General features: G+C 55.5%; 2 protein-coding genes across 3 annotated transcripts in view; both read left to right on the top strand.

Moving 5' to 3' along the window:
* Nucleotides 1-7,254, top strand: part of ZC3H18 (zinc finger CCCH-type containing 18) — a 65,622-nt gene extending 58,368 nt beyond the window's left edge. The window contains exons 16-19 of one of the 2 annotated variants that reach the window (XM_032764196.2): nucleotides 201-400; nucleotides 1,928-2,024; nucleotides 3,753-3,849; nucleotides 6,312-7,254. In XM_032764196.2, the coding sequence (XP_032620087.1) occupies nucleotides 201-400; nucleotides 1,928-2,024; nucleotides 3,753-3,849; nucleotides 6,312-6,516 (599 nt within the window). In that variant the 3' untranslated portion in view covers nucleotides 6,517-7,254. The remainder of the gene's footprint in view (nucleotides 1-200; nucleotides 401-1,927; nucleotides 2,025-3,752; nucleotides 3,850-6,311) is intronic. The other variant, XM_075073817.1, reaches the window with a different exon arrangement.
* Nucleotides 7,255-13,957: 6,703 nt separating this feature from the next.
* Nucleotides 13,958-16,539, top strand: IL17C (interleukin 17C). The gene is made up of 3 exons (XM_032764234.2): nucleotides 13,958-13,975; nucleotides 14,694-15,016; nucleotides 16,290-16,539. The coding sequence occupies exons 1-3, from the start codon at nucleotides 13,958-13,960 to the stop codon at nucleotides 16,537-16,539; spliced, it is 591 nt and encodes a 196-aa protein (XP_032620125.2).
* The last annotated feature ends 5,772 nt before the right edge of the window (nucleotides 16,540-22,311 follow it).

The following is a 22,311-nucleotide window of genomic DNA, read 5'->3' on the forward strand; positions in this document are numbered from 1 at the left end:
GCAAGAGCTTCTCATTCCTTGTCTGCTAATATGTTAACTATTCTCCCCTGGGGAATTCTGGCTTTCTACCGGTTTTAATCTGGGTGCCGTCGGCTTTGCTAACCAGCATGGTCCCTGCAGCACCTTCCATCCTTGAGCCGTTCTTTAAAAGGCAGGGCAGGATTTATTGCCTGTCGCTAACACTGGGGTTCTGTTTTCAGCAGGAAAATCGAAAAAAGAAGACAGCGTTAAAGAGGAGAAACGGAAACGGGAGGTGCCTGCCCAGCCCCTGAAATCAACAAAACCCACACAAGCGAGTAAATCGCAGCAGCTTCTCCCACCCCAGCAGCCCCCACTGCCCCAGCCTCAGCAGGGGGGATTCAGTGCCCACAAGGAGATCAAACTGACCCTGTTGAATAAGGTGAGAGGTGGGGTGACTGCTCTTGGAGGGCTTTTCAGAGCCGGGGGAGGAACAGGGCCATTGCTGGCTCTCTGGCCTGTGGAGGAGTGTTTGCTGCCCTCCTGCTGAGGAGAGCTCTGCTGGATATGTCTGCAATTGCTTCTGAAGTTCTCCTGATTATGGAAAGCGGGCAAATGACAGAACCTGTTGGGCAGCGTACACGATGTCTTGACTTCTGGCTGTGTTGGAAGCTTCCCTGGGGCACATTCCTCCTACCCCATGAGGGGCTGTTGCCGCTTTCCCTGAGCCACATTCTTTAGGCCTGTGGCCATATAGCACCGTGGCCTGAAATCTCAGTGTGAGATCTCCTGAGCTAGGCAGGGTTGCACGTGGTGCCTTTCACTGCAGCTTCTCCTGCCTCTCTCTCAGCCTTGCCAACCTGCAGCCAAGCTAAACCCAGGTTGTGAGTTCAATCTTTGTGGGGCCATTTAGGGATTTGGGGATTGGTCCTGCTTTGAGCAGGGGGTTGGACTAGATGATCTCCTGAGGTCCCTTCCAACCCTAATAATCCATGATTCTTTGATCTCTATGGGGTTCACCCTTGTTGTGTAAGGGTGCTGAACCTGCCTTGTGAATGAGCTCTCTTTAGCCTGGCTGGCTCTAAAAGTGATCACTGAAAGGGATTAAAATGGATCAGTACATGAATGTGGAGACCCCAAAGGACTGTCCTGAGGGCTGCAGGAGGTGGAGTTGGTGGGTCGTTAGGGGTGACTCCCTTGTAGTTAGTGCTGGGCCTGATACCCCAGTATGCCATTTGGAGAAAATGTGCTCTTAGAGGTAGCCATCCTTTGGCTGAGAAGCATGGTTAAGATCCCAGCCACATGTGGTGGTTCATCCTCATGGTGCTTCATGCTGGAGGAGGGAGGTAGCCCAAGTGACCTGCATAATTTCAGTTGGAGTGGTCATTTTCTACTATCCTGAGTTCTGCTTGCAACGTTCCCCCTACTTCTCCCTCAACTGTAGTGAGGAGTGTTGTGTGTGATGGGATTTCGACAGCTAGCTCGTTAAGCAAGCTAGGGTCCTCTCTAGTGAAGGGGACACGATAAATGACTTACTAAATGTTATACAGACCCTGCAGCATCACATCATGTGGTGGTAGACTCCCCCTGTCTCTTGTGTTGGGGTGTGTCCTAGAGAAAAACATGGCCCTGTAGATCTTGTTAATACTTGTGTCATCATCCTAATCCAAGCCAAAAGGGACCGGACAAAATGCAGCTCTTTTCTTCCTGCGGTTCGGTGTAAAATGCAGGCTGTTCCCTTTCATTGTAATGGCACTTGACTCCAAGGGCTCACTTTGCTGTTCAAGTATTCGGAGAGGCAGTTTGCCAGCCTGCTTCAAGGAAACCTCCTAAAGTGCTGGGCAATATGTGTTGCTGGCGTGGGAGCATTGCGATGCCCACGACAAAGGAAAAGCGCCCAGCTACCTCAGTTTCCTCTCTATGGGATAGATATGTATCTGGATCTATCATGTATTTCCTTCCATTTCAGGCGGCTGACAAAGGAAGCAGGAAGAGATATGAGCCAGCAGACAAAGACAGACAGGGCTCTCCTCCAGCCAAACGGGTTAACCTGTCACCTGACAGAGGTGAGGAATCTGAGAGATGCAGTTATAGGGTAAATGCTCTCTGGCATGGCCTGAATGCAGCTCTGCGGGCAGCAGTTAAGCTGCTGCCCCATACTGCTAGGGGAGGTCATTTGGTCATGGGGCTGTCAGCAGGTTAGATTCCAAGGGATCGGCGCCTCTGCCTCCAGTAGCTGGGAAATGAACTGCTGGCACACCCCCTTCCAAACCAGGGCTGTCTTCTTCAGTGAACACAGGGCTGTTCACCATGCTCTCCCGCTGGCAGAACATAGTGGGGAGCAGGAACTGTCATTTACTGCGAGGGGAACACCGGGGGCAGGCATAGCGCTGGCCTCCCCAGCTACCTTGTGGCAATCAGTGCCTGGTCTCCGCTTCAGATTTTACAGCAAGATAATTCTCTTGCCTCAGTTACTAGCTGTAAAATCCCCCACCTTCCTGTCAGTTAAGACCAAGGATGGAGTACCGTGCTTTAGTCTCCCAGGAGTCCTGGGGAAACGTTCATCGCACACGGGCCTGCCATCCACTCACTGCCCATTACTGATGCGGCTGTTTGAGTCAGCAGGTTTTACAAACCGCCGTGTCTCCAGCTCTCTCCCCGCTCGTGCTGTTGCCTCACTCTTTAAAGGGGGGCACAGAAGGTTGAGGGACTGGAACATAGTATTAACCCCGCTTAATTCCTGTGACACAGATACTTCCCTCACTTCCATCCACTTGTGTGTGACAAAATCTAGGCTGGGACAGTAATAAAAATACACCAGGGCTGCAGTCTCTTTCTTGTCTCTTGTAACTTGCCAGCACTGCAACCTTGCTCTTTGTATACTTGTCCATTAGCACCTTGATAGCGGTTAGGGCCCTGTAGATGCAGCCTGTCGCATAACCAGCTATTACCCTGCTTTCTTTCAGCCTTGGCTCTTGCTAATGCAAAACAAAGAAGCAGGCAATGGGGGAGGTGCTGCAGCTTTGCCCTGGGTGGTGTACAGAAGCAGGCTGTGCCACGTGATGGTATTTTCCTTGAGCTCTCACTGTAGGCGTATTATGTTGCCTGTGGCTTGGAGCCAGCAAAAGTCCTTAGAGTGCTAATAACCCTGTCCCACCCCACTCCTGCAAAGGTGGCTTGGAGGATTTGCCTAGATTTAAGATCACTAGGACTCAGTGAGACAGTGCAGCTAGCGCAGATATTCATGCCTTCAGCCAGCAGTGAAGCAAAGTCAGCCGTTTTAGCTTAGTTTTTGGATTGCTGGATGGATGTGGGAATGTCAAGCTAATAGGCACTGCTGTTCTAACCCTCCCAGTGCCAGAATGCACCGAACGTACTTCCTGAGTACAACAAAACTGGGTTGCTTCACCTCTGCTCATGATTCATTTGTATATAGCGCTGTGGGCATGCGTGCCTTTCACAGGCAAACATAAAGATGTCCCAGGGGCTTATGAGCCAATGGAAGGATCTCAGTCTGGAAGGCAGAGGGTATAGCACTCGCTACCGTTCCCAGCGGAGGGCGAGAGGGCAAAGCTTTGGGCATCACACGCTCCTAGGTTACTCTTATTCCTCACAAGTGCTGTCTCTCTTTGCAGAGCTGCGAGAGTTGCAGCTGTACCTTTCCTTTCCCTGATGCAGCCTAGCCCATGTAGGGAAAGGCTCTTTTTAAAATGGCGAAGCGGTCCTGTGCGCTTTGGTAACACTCCATGGGTCATGTGAGAGCTAAAACTTTTTGTCTTTACATTCTGCAATAGGTCCTCGCGATAGGAAACCGGCTGGGAGAATCTCTTCACCCAAACAAGATCGACAGAGAGGCCAGAACCCTAAACCATCTCCTGCTCAGACAGACAGGTCAGTGCCTGTCCTGGCATCAGTTCCCACCTGTGACTTGTTATCTCTTGGCATGGTTTGCAGAAGAGCAAAAGCCTTGGCTTGATGGCTAGGGAAAGAATTGTTTGGCCTCAGACCTATGGAGGGAGACCACTCTTTCCCTTCTCTAGCAGTCTCACCATAGAGAGAAGCAAGAGCCTCACTCACGGTCTGTTAAAGAAACCTGGGAGGATGGGGATATAATTGGACAATAGAGTGGCTTTAGGTAGTACTGACAAGCAAGAAATTCTCTGCTGCTGCCCTGACACCAGTTGCTTCACCCCTGTGGCTCAGTTTCCCTGCCTCTGAAATGGGTTTCATTCGAACCTCTCGAGGAAGCTATTTGTCGTGCACATTGAGACCCTTGGATAAAAGGTGCTCTGTAAATGCAAAGTACTAGCAGTGAAGATCTTAACTATATACAACTACTTCATTGTGAACTGCAGCCGGTGGAGTTTGCAGGGCGGAGTCAGATTGCATGGAAGCCAGTGGGCTCCCTGCGCCAACTGACCCATTGTGGGGTCAGTCCTAGCTACAGGTGCTGGTTGTGACCTCTCGTCTCTCCTGGCCAGTGTGCACCACTCCGTGTCTCTTGGCTAGTTTTGCACAAGCTGAGCCACTTAAAGAACAGAATAGGCTGCCAAGATGTGGCTGCTGGTTGGAGTTAGTGAATGACCCCGATTCCATCTACGCCTGTCCAGGCTTTGGGCTCTGGTGCCAGCTTGTTCTCCTTCCTGTAGTCCCTCAACCGAAACAGTGCAGAGCAAATGCCACCTTCGTTGCAGAGCAGAACCCGAGATGTGGTGCCAGGGGGCTCATTGCCTCAGTTAGTAAGGACCACGCCTTGCTCAGTGAAATAGGGAGTGCTGGCCCTGGTACAGCTGAGATGTCCTCTGTCCAACTCGATGCTGATAGGAGCCAGGTAACACTGCTTTGCGTTCCTCTAGCACTTCCCTCAGAGATCTCTGTGGACATGCAGCCAGCCTTGTCCCACATCTTGCCTTCCTGTGCCAGGGGTGGGGGGAGTCTTCACTGATCAGGACAATTGAAGCTTGCCAAGTGAGACAGAGCCTGAAATAGAACTCAGTCCTGCGCATTAACCACAAGCCCAGCCTTCCTCCTTAACCGGCGACTGCTGTGACCAGGGGGTTCTCTTTCTAAGCTGTAACGACGAAGCTGAGCATTGGTACCTGCTTTGTCTGGAGCTGGCATCCTAGCTCCTAACCCTCTTCCTGATGGGTTAGTAACACTATCAGCTGGGCAAAGGAATGACAAGAACCCTGAGCTCGGGGACTGGCCAGTGGGTAAAGGACAGTCAGGCAGAGCTCTTCCGGAACTTGGCTTTGAGGTTTTAAATGCTTTTCAGTTCACATTTGATACGCCTGCCAGGCTTTAATATCAAAGGGCTTTAAGTGAGGAGTTACTCAGTTTAAGGAGGATTACGAACCTGTCTCTGTAACCTGGGTAGTGAGCCCTACCACTCATGTGACGTGCTGTTGTCAGATTGCCAGAAGCAGCTACACAAACGGTCACGGCTCTGTCTGAGTGGCACTAGTGTGACCCCACGAGACAGCTGCCAGAAAGAGGGAGGCGAGGCTCAAATTGCACCCTTGGCATGTGACCCACTGAGCTTGGGCACTGCAGTCAGGTGCACGTTATGCAATTCCAAGGACCGTATACACTGTTTGTCAATCCCTGCAAGGGGGGGGCGTGGGATGGGTGACAGCATTTCCTGGCTTCTGTCTGTCATCACTGTCTTGCCTAATGGCCGGGGGTTTCCTCTGGAGTTTTGTGGCCCCGAATAGGTGGGAGCAGGGAAGGAGGTGGAGTGCAGTCCATAAAGAGTGTGACTCGCCTCTTTGAATTCCACCTTTACCGGTCACCTGGAAAAAGCCAAGCTGTGTGGATGGTTGGGTGAGGCAGCTGAGTTCATTCAGCGTGGGGATTCTGTGGAGCCATCAAGCTGTGCAGTATTTAACCATGTGATTTCCCCCACCTCCTCCCCCCCTCTTGCTTGGTACAGTCATTTGTTGTCCCTTATCTCAAAGCAGCTTGTAAACTCCTTGGGGGAGGGACCATGTCTTCCTGTGTGTATGCTCTGCTCCTAGCGTGCTGGAGTGCTGACCTAGGCCCCTGGGTTGCTGCTGCTGCAGGAAAAGTCATGAGAGTGGTGGTTTAAACTCCACCGTACTTGCCACTTGAATCCTAAAACTCATTTGTTTCAGCCAGCCGTTAAAGCAGTGGAGCAGCTTCCTGCAGCAAAAACCTGATTGCTTCATTAATGTTTCTGCAGCACTGGGAAAATGTGCCATGCTATTTAACCGCTGCTGCTGTTCAAAAACCACTTGATCTCGGAGCTGCCCATGCAGGAGGTGGGAGCCCCTTCTGTTACCCATCAATCCCCTCTTACCGCATTCTGGCTTTTTCTCTCTCCCACGCTATAGGAAACGCCAGCTGTCGCCCCAGTCCAAGAGTTCCAGCAAAGTCACAAGTGTACCAGGCAAAGCAACCGAGCCAGGCCCAACAGCTGCAAGTGCAAAGTCAGGCAAGTCCAGCACACTGTCACGGCGGGAGGAGCTCCTGAAGCAGCTGAAAGCCGTGGAAGACGCCATTGCTCGTAAACGGGCCAAAATCCCTGGGAAAGTATAGTCCAATGTGTGCAGAGCTCTGTCTCCACCTGGATTCGAGACTCTTCTATGTTTTTATAAATAGTATACAAGCGGCCACTCTGGATTTTGCAGTTCTGTCTGATTTTGGCTGCAATTCTTTTTAAAAATTAAAAAAAAAATTTAAAAAAAAAGTTTGTCAGCTGAAAAATCCCACAGACGAGATGACTCACTCTGGCTCCTAACCCGTACGGTGGAGAGTCAGGGAATAATCCCCTCTCTGCATCAGCCATGCAAGACAGACCAAGCCGGCACCGCGATGGAGGCCCACACCGCCACGTTTTCCCTGTAAATTATGCACAGAGGACTCCAAATTCCAGCCCTGTTGGATACTTTCACTTTCTGTCTCTCTCTCTGACCATCCCTCCCCTCTTTGCTAGCCATAAGTTGTATTCTTCTAGTTAGCCTTGCTGTGTGTTGAGTGTCTTCAGCAATGCAGTTCTATATACTGTGTTTAATGAGAGAACCGAAAACCGCTGTGAACTACTGGCAACATCATCTTCTCTCCCCTGCCCCGCCCTCCCCCAGGAACAAAACAAATATATATATATTCTTGACTAAAGTCTGATTGGGAACTAGGACCTGTCTTTTATTTTAAGCATCAGATTGTTTTAGTTGATTTAAAAAAAAAAAAAAAGCAAAGGTATTGTTGGGATGTCTGTCTGAGGAGGGTCTTTTTTTTGAGGGGTCTCCCTGAAATAAAGTATTTTGATAAACAGTTCTTCCTATCTATTTTGTTCTCTTAACGATCCCAGTGTGGACCCCTCACCGTGGTCTTTGGGCACCTGCCCTCGGCTCTTTGAGTATTTCTTCCCTCTGTCTGTAAGTTCTTCAGCCAGGTTGACTTCCCCGCGTAGTATAGTGCGGTCAAGTGACACAGCCATTTAATCTTCCAACACTGGCATTGCTGCTTGTAGGTTTTGTTTGAATGTGAGCTCCTGCCACAGCTGGGCTGCTACTTAATGTTAGCTGGCACGTCTTGTGCTCCAGAGCTGTTTCTGGAGGCTCGTAGTGCTTTATAAATGCTGGGCTCCAGCCAGAACTTCCATTGAAGATCAGCTGTATTGTTTAACCCTTGCAGAACTCCCATCAGGAAGGTAGCACTATTCCCATTTTTCAGATGAGGAAACTGAGGAATGGGCACTAAGTGACATACCCAAGTTCACACAGCAAATCAGTGGTAGAGCTTTGAGTGGATCCCAGAACTCATGGTGCTTTGGCCAGTCCTTTAACCACCAAATTGTGCTTCCTGTCCCGACCCTCTTGTACTACTTTGAGAGCGAATTTGATGTCACAAACTTAGCATCATCGGTGTTTGCTGCACAATCAAGTAAGGGGTGAAGGACATCGGACAAGGGAGAAGCCACCACTACTTCTAGTGATGAGCAGGGATTCTAGAAATGCATTTGCCAATGAAAAAGGCAGAATTTGTGTTTTTACAGAGAATTTTTTATGGTTACATTTTATGAAAAAACATACCCTAGAACCCCATTTACCCGAGCTTCCATTATCTGTTTCTCTGTATTAACCAAACCACCAGCTGTCTGGCTCTGGCAGGGGTGGGGCTGACCACCCAACGCCTGCCAATGTCAGCCCGAGGTGGCTGGTGGTTCGGTTAATACAGAGAGCCGGCTAATGGAGGCTTCAGTAACCGTCAGTAAAAAGGTATTGAACTGATACCTCTCTACAAAAGTTCAGTGTTTCATTTTATTTTCTCTCAGAAAACTAGGCTCCCTGGTGATGAGCTGTGATCTAATGGCAGGTCAGAGGGTGAGGGGCGTTTAAATCCAAGGACCTAGTACAGTGATACCTAAATTCAATTGTGAGATGAAACTCCGAGCTCAGCAGCAAACAGACCCAAAAGAACACAGGCCAGGAGCAATATTTCAGTTGGGAAGCGAGAGTCTTCTGCATGTCTGCCACTTCCACCTGGCGCACACTACTTGTGCTAATGACAGTAACAAGTACAGTCATAGCCTTCCCTGGCCCTGTGTTAGACAGTCTGGGGATTAGGGTTAGGTTGGACTGAGGAGATGGTCACAGCCCAAGTGGTTCTTCCCAAAATCTGCTGGCAGTTCGGGTTTGACTGGCTGCTCTTAAATTGGTTTCATTCACTGCCAGATAAAAAGATTTTTGCCTTGGTGTTTGAAGGCCAAAACAAAAAGTGGACCTTGCCAAAAAGAAATGGCCTGATTTGCTGCTTGGGTATCTTGGCTGGTAATGCCACTGGGAAGGGAGCATGTTCCCGAAGCTGTTGGTGACCGGTGTTAAAGGCACGGGGCTGCACCTTTCCCTGTATCTTCAGCCATCGCTGGGCTCATTGGACCAGTGACCTCTTCCCCATAGCAACTCCCACATTCTCAACCTTCCAGTAGCATTGCTCTGCCTTGACTTTCCTAACCTAGGAGAGGGAGTGCATATTTCTGACAGACATTAGCTGCTGAAACCTTGCCCGTCTCCTGGGGACAGAAGCAGTCTGGCTTGGGTCAGCAGTGACCTGTCCAAGGGCCACTTATTTAGAGGTCATGAACCTGCTGGTTTAAAAAGGGCTAAGCACAAAACCCATATGCTCTTTGCAAAACTGAGCACGCTGGCGGCACAAAGTGGATGACTGGGCTTGAGATTCCCTAGTGAAAGGCCTGGTAAGGATTTAGCAGCATGAAATTGCTGCTAAATAGCTCTGCTGTGGCCACTGCAGTTAAGAGGCACTGTCAGTTAGTACTAAGGATGTTTAAAGATGCTCATTTTCATTTGCTTTCTGCTGCCTGTCTCCTGGGATCTGTCCCCTCCTGGAGGCATCGCAGTCCAGCCTATCCCCCAGATAAGCCTCTGAGGGGACCAGCTGCAAGGATCACTTTGTATTAGGTTCTCAAAGTCAGCTTGATTCTGTGCGCACATCAATAATACTAGGTAACGCTTTCTAGCCCTTGATCCCACAGCATTTCAGAAACATGAACACACATTCTTCTAATGCACAGAGATCAATGCCCTTACCCTCCACCCAGAGCTAGAACTCCAGGTCTGCAGTCTCTCTCTCCCCAAGATTGCATTTAATGGGGGTAAGACATGGAGGTTAATGGTGCAGTAGTCAGTGGTGTTAAAAAATATATATATAAAACTGGAGATATACCCCTGTCTGCTAGAACTGGAAAGTCATTGAGTCCAACTCCCTGCCTTCACTAGCAGGGCCAAGTTCTGATTTTACCACAGATCCCTACATGGCCACCTCAAGGATTGAACTCACAACCTCTGTTTAGCAGGCTAATGCTTGAACCACTGAGCTATCCCTCCCCTATTGGTTTGCTAGCGTGCAGAGAAGTGAGCAGCTGCATGCCAGCTGGGTGAAGATTTGCTGGCCTCTCTGGATTAGTGAGTCCCTTAGTAGGGGTGCAGATATGGGCCCTTTGCGCTGAACTGCTGGGAGCAAGGCTCACAGAGCAGAGGGGGCAGCAAACCTCCTCCCCCAGAAAGGTGGGAGACGCTTGTTTGGGTATCGCCTTCTGAAAGGGGGTTGAGACAAAGCGGAGCAGCTCCACCCCCCTGTTCAGGAGTGGCCGGCACCCTGGGGTGGCCCTTGGCCCAGAGGCCTCGTGTCTGAGCAGCCTGAGTCTGCTGATGCGAGGCCTGGAACTCCTAGTGGAGCCAAACCCTTTCTGGGTCTCTCCCACGGCGCTTGCTCCTTCGTGTAGCCCTAGCAGCAGTTTAAAGCCAGGGTTCGGCCTTGTCTCCATTGCGCGAAGCGAGTGAATCCAACCAGGGCCAGCTGTGGCTCAGAGACCAGCCCACGCGGAGCTGCCCCTGTCAGAGAGCTGCCGACGGGGTGGCCTCAGCCTGGTTCTCCACCCCCTGGCTTGCTCCCCGGCAGCAGAAAGACTTTGAAACCCTCTGCTCCTACATTAAGTGAGATCCCAATCTCCGAGCCCCACCTCTCCTGCCCACAAAACTCCCTTATCTTCCCCTGTGCCCCTTCAGGCCGCATTTGACATGTAATGCCTGGATTGGCTGGCTCCAGCCTCCTGCACCAGGGCATGTCAGCCGGGAAGTCCCTGGGCTAGCGGCCGCCTCAAAGGCGAGTTTCACATTCTTTCCATGCTGCGTTTGTTTCATGCCTGCACTGAGCCCTATCAGAGGGCCAGGGCCTCGTGACGGGGGAGGTGTGTCTGCCACGGGCCCTGAGGTCGGGGGGCAAGACAGTGACTTGTGTTTTAATGTTTGCTCTGATGCAGGCCCTGCTAGATGCCCAGTATGTGGGTCCCTGGCCCTTCACCGCCGCCCCTGCAACCTCTCTCAAACCCACTCCCCCAAGAGTCCCGCCAGGCTGGCCTTTCACGTGTGTGTGGGCGAAAGGTGTCACCTGTCAGCCCTTTCCTGTCTTACCCAACTTGGGATTTCTTGCCTTGCTTCAGCTCCCAAGCTCAGCAGCCACCAAGGAAGGCGCCTTTTGCTACAGGACGTCATCGCCAGCTCTGACGCGAGGGGTGCGTGGCCTCCGGCTCACTCTGATGTGCTCGGTGCCACTGGGACAGGGCGAAGGGCCAGCTCTCTCCCCGCTGAGCCTGATACTGCTGCCAGCTGGAAGCGCTGGGGCTTATGCCCTGTACCCTCCTGTGGCCAGCTGCTGCCTCTCTCCCAGGCTGAGGCCCCTGCAGTTATTGTCTGGGTTCCTGTAAACAATTTACCTGCATGCGCAGCATTGAGTGGGCAGAGACCAGGCGTCGGCCCCTTCCCTGCTGGCAGCCAGGGTTGGCAACTCTCTGTGGGAAGCACAGACTCCATTCGGCATCAAGCAGCTGGCCCTGGCCCTAGGGGAATGGAAGGGGGCGGTGGGAAAGGGAAGCCTGCAATGCAGTCTGGGGGAACAGCAGTCAGAGGCCCCAGGGGAGTCCCTGCAAGGAGCGGTGGCCATGAAGGTGCTGGGCAGCTCTTTGCAATAGCTCCTAGGCTGGTTCCCCAGCAGAAGGGGGTGGGGGCATCTTCTCCAATGCCAGGGGCTGCCTCTCGTCTCTGCTTGGGGGCTGGAGATAGTCCAGCTCTCTCAGCCCAGCTCGGGGATAGAAGAGTCATAGGGACACATCCGCTGGGGAGCGGGCAGTAAAAACCAAGCTGCAGACTTGGTCCCAGAGAATTTAGCGTTTGAGAAATGGGGTTGTGGGAGGACAAAGACAGAAGGGTGACTGCCCGCGCCTTCGCCTGCTAGTGCTGCCACCCCCCTCACCCCCCAAGCCACCCTCCAGCCATGGAACTGGGGGTTGGTGCTTCCCAGAGGGGAGGCCGCGAGGGGCATTAGGAGGTGCCGAGGGAGGACCTGGGGGTCATGCCTCACTGCTCCTAATACTGAATGCTGCAGTTCAATATGCAGCCCTGGCCCCTTGCCTACCCAGAGCAGGACAGACCAGCAGTCAAACACGCAGGGATGCACAGAGAGCCCCAGGCCTGCGCTGAACAAACCTGCCACTGCCAGAGAGCTCTGCATTTCCCCTGGCAGCGCGTGGCCCTGGTGGGCACCAGAGCAAGGGACTGCTCCCTCCCTGTCTGAACCCACGGGTGCTGGGCTGGTACCTGCCCAGCCCCAGTCTCCGGGCAGCGCATGGCTTTGGGGCTCCTGCTGAGTACCGCCCCGTCACCGAGCAGGGGGCCGGGCTCAGCCACTCAGCGAGGCTGCAGGCCAGCTCGCCTCCCAGCCGTCGGTGACTTCGGGGCCGGTCCCAGCAAGCTGCAGTTGCCACGCCGGGGTTTTCCCTCAGTCCAGCATGGCCCAGCAAGCTGCAATGCAGCGTGGGGGGTTTTCCCTCAATCCAGGGCGAAGCGGGTGGGAGCATGTGACAGCTGCAGTGAGCTATTGACTCCAGCGCACTGTGGCAAGGAGCCGGCTGTCAACAACACCTGGTAAGGCCGGTTTGCAGGGAACCCGTGATCCTCCAGCCGAAAGTTCAGCGCCTGCTTTGCAGGTTAACGTTTCACCCAATAGTGGCTGGGCTGCATGTTAACCCTTCCCCAGCTGCGCTGGGGGTGGGGGGGAGACGCACCCCATCTCTCCAGCATCGCCCGGTGCTGCACAAGAGCCCCCTAGATCAGCCAGGCCACACGTGTTCATCACGGCCTGGGCCACATGTCAGGCCTCAATGCATTATCTTTGGGGAGGGGGCTTCTCTGAAGAGATGAGGCCTGGTCCAGCCATTGGTTAAGGGCTCCTTTGAGGCATGTGGCAGTGCCCCACTCCCGCCTCATCTCTCGCGTCGCCAGCCGCCAGCAGAGGGGGAAGTCGACCTCCCCACACACTTTCAACAGCCTCTCTCATGGGGGCAGCCTGGCGTCCTCACCGTGCATGCCCGACTGCAGCAATGCGAGGTTCAGGTTAGCAGCAGCCTGGATCCGCCAGTCCTGTAAGGATTTTGACCCTTCCTGCATGTTGAGGCTTTGTCCCACCTTGGGTCTTGGCAGCTGCCAAGCCTCTGCCACTAACTTTCCACATGACCTTGGACAAGTCACTGCTCTGTGCCTCAGTTTCCCCATCTGTGCAGCGCTTTGAGCGTCCCGGATGAGGCCTGTACAGCGGCATTAGCTGACTGGCTCCCTTTGCCAACTCTGATGCCTACCGAGCAGCTGAGAGTGTTGCCCCAGGGACGGGTCACAGCTGGGCATGAACAGGCAGGCCTGATGCAAACGGGTTATTGCTGCCTTTGTAATGCCAAGTGGGTTCCCCTCGGGCAGGTTTCGTCTGTAAGAAGAGCAGATCCTGCATCATCTCATCCTTGAGGCAAATGTGCCACCCAACCAGGCACTCACCCATACAAACACAAACCCAGACCCCTCTGCTCTGCGTGCCCACCAGCCCTAGCGGAGAGTCAGACAGCTAGTCCCAAGTGACAGTCTCCAAAGTCAGGGGGGGAAATGAGCCCTGGGACACACACACACCCCGCGAGCTCAGCAGGGGCGTATCTTCCCGAATCAAACACTTGGTCCCTGGGTCAAGCTCTAGAGGGAGATGAAAGAGCCACAAGTGGGGAATAGCAATGAGGTGACAGCCTGTAAAAAGGACTTCCCCCCCGCCCTCACCCCACCAGCCTGTCCTGGGCCACCTCACCCCTAAGGTGCTGAGCCAATGATTAACAGATTGCAGAATAAAGGAAAAGACTCTTACACTCAATTAGCTGCTATCCTGCTCCAGCCCAAGAGGAAGTAGCTGAGGTAAAATGGGAGGAGGAAGCGAGGATGAGAGTTTGGAGTTTCCAGGTGTGTGTACATCACCTCCACAGGTCACTATATAAACTCAGGCAGCAAGAGACCTGGCCACTGTCACTGCACCTACCACCCCTGAGGGCAGGAGCTGCCAGCCTAGGGAGAGCCACAGCAGAGAGAAGGGAGCGAAGACGCTCCCCAGCCTGCATCACCTGCTCCAAGCCACTTGGTCTTCCCACTCCTCCATGGATTCAGCCAGCGTGGTAAGGCGGCTGCCTCTGCCAGCCCTCAGCCAAGGGATTCGCAATGCCTGGGCAGGCTTGGCACCCATGCCAGTGCAGCTCTCCTGGCACACTGTGAGCGAGGCAGTGGTCAATGACAACGAGGGTCAGGGGTTAAGCGGACTTAGCGTGGGTGGGTGGGTACATAGCAGGCTATGCTCACACTGTAGGTTTGTGTAGAACTCTGTGTGTGTATGTAGATACACACACTGTGGCGAGAGGTGCGTGTACATAGAGAAGCTCTGTGTGTGCATGGCAGGGTGTGTGTACATATATACGCATTATGTTTGTGTAGATCAGTGTGTGTGCATGGCGGGGGGATGTGCGTATGTACATTATGTTTGTGTAGAGCAATCTAGGTACATATATATGCTCTGTGTGTGTAGAGGTGTGGGGTACATATGTAAGCTGCGTGTTTGTGTGGGGAGGGGGCCTGTATGTTTGTATAGGCCTGGGGGAATATGCACAGTCCATTGTGTAGATGTTTGTGTAGATAAAATGTAATGGCAGCTGTGACTGTTCTCCGGGCCTGGGGGGATGGGACTGTATTGCCCCAGGCGTCAGGCTCACAGGGAAGCCGGCAATGATTGCAGCGGGGAGTGCGTTTTCTGGAGGTGTTCCCCTGGGCTGTTGCAGGATGTCCCTCCTGGAAAGGCTACTTGGCTACATGCACTTATCTTCTCCCATCTCTGTTCATCAGGGGGTGCTGTGCGCCCTGCTCCTGTTCTCGCTGCCAGCCGGCCAAGCCCAGAAGCGGGCAAAGGATCACCAGCGCCACCACCACCACCACCACTGCTTCAGCCAGGAGCAGCTGCAGGCTGGGGAGCTGCCCACCCACTTTGTGAGCAGGACCATGAAGTGGGACCGATACGCCCCCGTGCAGCTAGTTCCACACCTGGAAAAGATGCAGCAGGAAGGAGGCCAGAGACACAAGCGCCAAGTAGATGGGTGCCCGGCTCTGCAGCTCCAGGCTATCGTCAACAGCGAGCCCAACGAGCGCTCCCTCTCTCCCTGGAGATATCGGTAGGCATGGGCCGCCCTGGCTGGGCAGGGTTTGCATGGGGAGGAACCCTAGGCAGTGATACCGGCAGCATTCTGGGTCTAGCAGGCTTGAGTGGGGATCGTGCGGGCTAGTGAGCTCAGCTTTCCTGGGCTCAGGTCTCAGCTACTCACCCTCCACTGTGGCCCTGGACCAAATCTCCCCGGCTGTTAAATCTCTGCAAGAGAATCACAGAACAGACCTGTTGATTGTTTACACCTCTGCCATCCCCTGCAGCCTGGGCAGGGCCGGAGCTTGCATTTAAGCAGCTTAGGCAATTGCCTAGGGTGCCAGCATTATTGGGGGGGCGGCATTTTGCCGGAGGGGGCAGCAGGCGGCTCCGGTGGACCTGCCGCAGTTGTGTCTGCGGAGGGTCCGTTGTTCCACGGCTCTGGTGGAGCTGCCACAGGCATGGCTGCGGACGGTCTGCTGGTCCCGTGCGGCTCTGGTGGACCTCCTGCAGGCACGGCTGCGGCAGCTGCACTGGAGCCGCAGACCAAGGGACCTTCTGCAGAAAAGTCTGCGTCAGCTCCACCGGAACCACGGGAGCGGCGTACGGGGGTGGCGAAATGGCCATGCGCCTAGGGCACGAGAAACCCTGGCGCCGGTCCTGCAGCCAGAACAGGGTTGGACTCCCCTCCTGGTGCTTAGCACTGATGCACCATTAACTACTCTCGCTCCTCCTGCCCTGGGAGGGAGGTATTACTGTTCCCATTTCACAGATGGGGAAACTGAGTCCCCAAATGTTCATCGAAACTGTTTCCTTGGGTCCATCCAGTAGAAACAGGCCTTAAATAGCCCCGAACGACTCCCCAGATGGTGCAGCAATGTGGAACTATCTACTGAAGGTACTTCCATGGCCCTGTCCCCAGCGCATCTCATGTAGTTATCCTCATGTGGCCCTGTGAGAGATTGTCAGCATTGTACAGGCCAGGCCCTGAGATGCTAAGTGACTTGCCCAAGGGCATGCAGGACATCTGAGACAGAGCTGGGTGAATGGAGATGCTTGGAAACATTGCTCTGGAGCTGGGCACCCAGTGCTCTCACTGACATCAATGGGAGGTGGAGGGTAGCAAGCTTCTGTGCCCCCCCAAGTCACACAGGAAGGGGTAGTTCATGCTTCTGGCTCACTGTTAAGGCACCACCTGAGCTCAAAGCATGGCAAGGCAGCCAGGGAGGCTGCCGCCAGCGGGGATGGGGGTTGCATTTAACTCTGCCTTGCCCAGAGCATGGCGTGACTCTTCTCTTCTCCCGCAGCATCGACGAGGATGAGAACCGCTACCCGCAGAAGCTGGCCTTCGCCGAGTGCCTGTGCGCCGGCTGCATCGACGTCAAGACGGGCCAGGAGACATCCTCACTCAACTCTGTGCCCATGCACCAGACTATGATGGTGCTTCGCCGTAAGCCGTGCCCGCACGATGCCAGCCCTGGGACCTTTGCCTTCGAGGTGGACTACATCAAGGTGCCAGTCGGCTGCACCTGTGTCCTCCCCAGGTCCAGCGGCTGAGCACGTGACAGGTGCTGGAGCAGCTGAGCTCCCATGGAGCCAGCTGGTTTCCAGCATCTTAACCTCAGACCCCCTACTGTGACCATGTCACACCGACCAGTATGTTTGTTTTAAAGCACTTACTATTTATTTCACTTGTAGGCCCTATGGAACCGTTTCCCTCTCCCTAGCGGGACCCGCCCAACCAGCTAGCTGTCCTGGGATTTGAATTTCAGCCTGCCACCTGGTGATCCTGAAATCCAAACCATAAGCTGCCAAGGTTGAGCTGCAGGTACTTTGCAAGCTGGAAATGCAGTGAAAAGAACTGTGAATCCTCATGCTTCAGGGCATCACCTGGCTGTCAGCTAGAAAGGTCAGGAAGGAATTTTCTCCTGGCTAGAGTTTTGCACAATTAGGTGCATCTCTTGGGAGGCGAGAGGGAATGTATTCCTTCCTCTGAAGCAACTGGCAGTAGCCACAGGCCACTAGCCTGCTGGAAGGCTCATTCTAATGCTCTTGTGTTTATTACAGACCTCATGCCTAGCTGGTCCTGCCTCCTTCCCAACGGTAGCTAGAAGGTGCATGGGATGGGAGGAGGAGAGGTCATATGGAGCTAGGCAAGCATGTCTTCCTTGCTTATTGCACACATTGTGACAGGTGCTGCCTTGGGGTGCTCTCTAGCAGAGAGCAGACCAGGGCTCATTTTTCTTTACAAAAAGCCCCCAAAACATATGAAATTCCAGCCAGAAAAGCCTGGCAGGAAAGGCTGCACAGCGAAGCAATGGCGGGAGATGCCTCCATAGCCCTAACTCTGCCCTGCAAGAAGCAGTGCGTATTGACTAGCATTGTTCTTGCTGCTTCACTTTGCAGCCTTAAGATGCTCTGTGGGCTGGGAACTCGCCTGTACTTTCCTATCAAACCCAAGCACGCTGGCTGGCCAGCAAGCTGTGACATGGGGCGATCAGGCCTGCTCTGGAGCCCAGCCTGCCTGTGCTCTGCGCATTCCCAGCCCCTTGGGAGACCTGCAGTCCCCTGCAGCCGCCCTTGACGCTGCAACGCAGGAAACCATGGGCTAGTACAAGGCTGCATCCTGCCCAGATGGCCCTCAGCTGGGCCGAAAGGGGTCGGGGCCAGCCACCCGTGACGCCGATTTGTTCTGTGTATTTATTGGTTATTTATTTATTTCTATTTGATGGGAGATGCTGTCCCCAGAAGCAGAGGGGCTCGCGCCTTTGTAACCACGAGAAGGTAATGCTGTGGCAATGAGATGCCGGTGATACTGTTCCCCGGTGGGGAGGGGCTCACCGCTAGGCCTCTTCCACCGAGAATCATTGTCTTTGGCAAAACACTGTGCCAGATCCAACCCTCTGGTCTGTCTCACACTAGCCGCAGCCTGAGTCTTGCGCTGGAAATCAGGCCCGCCAAGTGGGACATCAGTGAGGTGTTCTGGCCATGCTGGCGCTGGGCAGTGCCTGTAGTCCGCCATGAGCAGCAACATGCCCTTGAAAAGCAACCCGTGGCTTGTAAAAAGCGAAGCAAGTGGCCAGACGTGTGCTCAGTCCCCACAGCGTCGGGCCAGCCCAGCATCCAGCGGGAGCCAAGACGGGGGCCAGTTCTTTTGCACCAGCTGCTGTTGTTGCTTTTGAAAGTGGCTAGGGGGCGCTCTCCCTCCCCAGCCCTCCAAACTACAGAGGGGAAAATCTATTTATTTAAGCTCCATTTATTGAGAATTCTGGTGCGTGTGTGATAAGAGCTAATTGTTATTATTATTTATGCCAAGCCAGTCTCATGTGCTGTGTCACTGTTGAGCCGCGCTGTTTAATATTGCCTGGATTGGAATGGTGCTGATTTGTTGAAAACCGCTGATGTAATTTCTGTGGTGTGGGAGGCTGGGGAAGCAGCAGAAACACCAGCCAATAAAATTTGATTTCTCTGTGGAAAGTGTCCAGGGCTCAGCCTTGTCTGTTACACTGTCAGGCAGCGGTGCCTCTTTGGCCATGCCCCATGGCGATGCTTATCAGCTCCCAAGCGCAGCCCAGCCCTGGGGTAAGGTGCTGCCCCCCTGTGCGATTGTGCTGGGAAAACACCCCTGGCATAGGAGCGCCCAGTGGGGCTGACCCATGCAATCCAGCTTTGCCCCCATCAGAGCATGGGAAGCGCAAGAGGGAGTGTGGCCACCGCACTGAGTTCTGGGGGTGCAGCGCAGCCCACCACCCTGCAGCGAGGCTGGGCAGAGTTCAGCACTTAGCTGTGCTGCCCAAGAGGGCATCAATGAGGTTTGGTGCAACCCTGCTCTGCCCCCATCAAAGCATGGGAAGTGCAAGAGGGAGTGTGGCCACCGCACTGAGTTCTGGGAGTGCAGCGCAGTCCACCGCCCTGCAGCGAGGCTGGGCAGAGTTCGGCACTCAGCTGTGCGGCCCAAGAGGGCATCAGTGAGGTTTGGGGTGACTTGGAGAACCGCTGTTGTCATTTGAGGGGGAGGCGGGTCTAGCACCTCTACCCAGAGCGTGAGCTCAGCTGCTGGCACATGCTTCTGGCTGCACCAGCCCATGCCGGTGAGTGGGGACAGGAGGGGTATGAAAAGGAGAGAGCTGGCTCAGGCCAAACGAAAGGGGTTCCAGAAGCCACCTGAGGGCCGTGCCTGATGAACAAGGTGAGGAAAGACAGGCCCAGCTTAGCGTGCTGGAACTCCGGCCTAATTAGGGAATGCCCTAATGAGAGGGTTGGGCCAATCCACCCAGGACGAGCTGGACCGTGTGTGTGTGTTTGTGGGGGCGCAAAACAGTGAGCCCGACACCTGGGCTAGGCCCTCAGGAAAGGGCAGCAGGGCTCTGGGTCAGGCTGTCCTTCATCGGTGCATTGAGCCCACAGCCCAGCGCTGACCCCTCACCTGATACACGTGCGCACCTGCTCCGGCTTCTCCTCCCTCATGTGCTCCTGTCCAAGCCCACTATTGGCCTCCTGGCCTATCTTGCGCCCGTGCCTTTTCGCCAGCGGCCTCATATGGCACAAGCATGACATGGTGCAGCTGGGGGAGGGAGGGGGGCTACATTACAGCGTTCGGGCACCGAAAGGCTCCTTATGGCACCCTAGTTATGGCCACGTCCACTGCGATGCTGCGGCCGCCGAAGTAAGTGGCCCATTACACTGACATCACGATGCTACTGTGTCACTGTCACATTGGTGTAGGCAGGACGACGCAGCATCTACGTAGACCCTGCGTGACTTACATCGGTGGTTGGTGGTCAGGCCCAAGAGGGCTCAACCCCCACCCCCAAGCCCTGGCACTGCCAGCCCAAGCTGTCAGTGGGGTGCTGGGGTCACAGCTGTGAGCACTCCCCAGCCCCTGCTACTGCCTCCCACTAAGGGACAGAAATAATACACTCCCTGCTATGAAATGGAAGCCTGGGCTGGCAGTACCAGGCCTGGCATGGGGGTGGGGGAGCAGCGCCGGCGAGTGGGGGGAGGGAAGGGCTCACAGCTCTGAGCCCACACTCAGCTGAGAAGCTCAGGCTGTTGGGGTGAGCAGGTCCAGTTGTGAGCTGGTGTCTAGCTGACAGCTTTGGCGCCGGGAGGCGGGGGGGAGCGGTGTCGAATGGACCAGCCCCCCCCTCTCCTCACTGCTGTCCCATGTCATTGTTCTTGGAGGGGGGGCGGGTGCACACTGCCAACAGACGGAGCAAGTGTGGCTGTGCTCCACTACGTTAATTACTGCGGTGGCTGTATGGCGACATGCTTTAGCCAAGTCCAGAGCCTGCGCTCCATATCAGGCCGTGTCAGAGTCCAGAGCACCAGCTGGTGTGGCTGACCTGCCAGCCCAGAGCTTCCAGCCATGTTTGACCAATGCCACAGCTCCCTCACCCTTATTACCTGGCTCTGTGCCCCTTTGAGGGGCACACGTTTGTCAAAAGCAGGCCCCGTAACCAGCACGCCACGGGAGTGCAACAGCATGCGTACCCAGGCTTCCCCGTGCAGGAGGCGGGCGTGCTGGGAGCAGAGCCGCAAAGGGCCAGCTGCATGCTGTAGAAAAGGCCACGAGACGCGTGTTTTGCCATTGCCAAAGTCTCTAGAGTTTATTTCTGTTTGTGCCGCTGACTCAGAACAGGGCCAGACTGCGGCAAGCATGGTCGCACCGTTACCCTGAATGGATCATGGGGCCCTTTCGTCTGGCATGGTTTACACACTGGACCATGTTGCTGTGAAGTGTCTGCTGGCGATGGACCCAACCCTGGTGCAGTGCTGGTCTAAGTGACAGGGGGAGAAGGCGCTAGGACGTACCATGCAGCACTTTGCCTCGAATGGCTTAGTACCCGGCTGTCAGGTCTTGGGGAACTTCATGCAAGCCTCACTGTCACTGGCATGAATAATCAGGTTTGTCTTGTTAGGGCTAGAGTCCAAAGGGCATTAGGCACTTGACACCTCAGTGGTTAAATCCCAGAATCAGACTCCTGCTCAGCAGCCACTGCACATCATAGACCCTTAAAGTCACATGGCGCCTCTGGGTCTGTCGCTGCGCAGCCTCGTTCCCAGCGGGCCCAACTTGCACGCCCCAGAGCATGGCACGAAGCCAGAGGATGTCCTCCCACCCCGCCGCCACTCCAGGGTTGCCCATGGGGCGGGGGGGCTCATAGTTCACCTACAGGCATGGGCTGCAGCGCCCGCAGGACCCTGGGGGCGGGGGCGTGGGGCAGCCTCCCACATGACTCAGCCCAAGGTTAGGGCAGGCAGCTGGGAGGGCCCTGGGGCTTTTGCCGCCCTCCGTTTGCAGGGGAGTAGGGATATGAAGCAGCCTCTGCCCCCCACCCCCACCCCCCGAACCGCCGGGTGTAGACTAACCTGCTGTGGGGCTCCTGCAAGCACGCCTGTGATGCTGTTACAGGGTGGCTAAGGCAGGGCTCCCACACAACTGTGTGTGTCTAACCAGGAACACCAGGAGGCTGCAGCCAGTGGGGCGGGGGCACACGCAGTCGGGAGGGCGGGGGTGGGCAGCAGCGAGCCCACCCAAGCCCCAGTACAATAGCTGCCAGAGGGCCGCACTGAGGTACCCCCCAGGCAGAGCCGACGGGGCCGCAGGACGGTGGCTGGGTGCGCGGCTCTGAGGCAGGGGCAGGTACCCCCCAGGCAGAGCCGACGGGGCCGCAGGACGGTGGCTGGGTGCGCGGCTCTGAGGCAGGGGCAGGTACCCCCCAGGCAGAGCCGACGGGGCCGCAGGACGGTGGCTGGGTGCGCGGCTCTGAGGCAGGGGCAGGTACCCCCCAGGCAGAGCCGACGGGGCCGCAGGACGGTGGCTGGGTGCGCGGCTCTGAGGCAGGGGCAGGTACCCCCCAGGCAGAGCCGACGGGGCCGCAGGACGGTGGCTGGGTGCGCGGCTCTGAGGCAGGGGCAGGTACCCCCCAGGCAGAGCCGACGGGGCCGCAGGACGGTGGCTGGGTGCGCGGCTCTGAGGCAGGGGCAGGTACCCCCCAGGCAGAGCCGACGGGGCCGCAGGACGGTGGCTGGGTGCGCGGCTCTGAGGCAGGGGCAGGTACCCCCCAGGCAGAGCCGACGGGGCCGCAGGACGGTGGCTGGGTGCGCGGCTCTGAGGCAGGGGCAGGTACCCCCCAGGCAGAGCCGACGGGGCCGCAGGACGGTGGCTGGGTGCGCGGCTCTGAGGCAGGGGCAGGTACCCCCCAGGCAGAGCCGACGGGGCCGCAGGACGGTGGCTGGGTGCGCGGCTCTGAGGCAGGGGCAGGTACCCCCCAGGCAGAGCCGACGGGGCCGCAGGACGGTGGCTGGGTGCGCGGCTCTGAGGCA

This window comes from Chelonoidis abingdonii, chromosome 19 (genome assembly GCF_003597395.2).
Source record: "Chelonoidis abingdonii isolate Lonesome George chromosome 19, CheloAbing_2.0, whole genome shotgun sequence".
In the NCBI taxonomy this organism is placed as follows: Eukaryota; Metazoa; Chordata; order Testudines; family Testudinidae; genus Chelonoidis; species Chelonoidis abingdonii.

Excerpts from the sequence above, each read along its gene's own strand:
- IL17C (XM_032764234.2), top strand. Across the intron at positions 15,017-16,289 it reads CTCTCTCCCTGGAGATATCG|CATCGACGAGGATGAGAACC; the intron begins GTAGGCATGGGC and ends CTTCTCCCGCAG.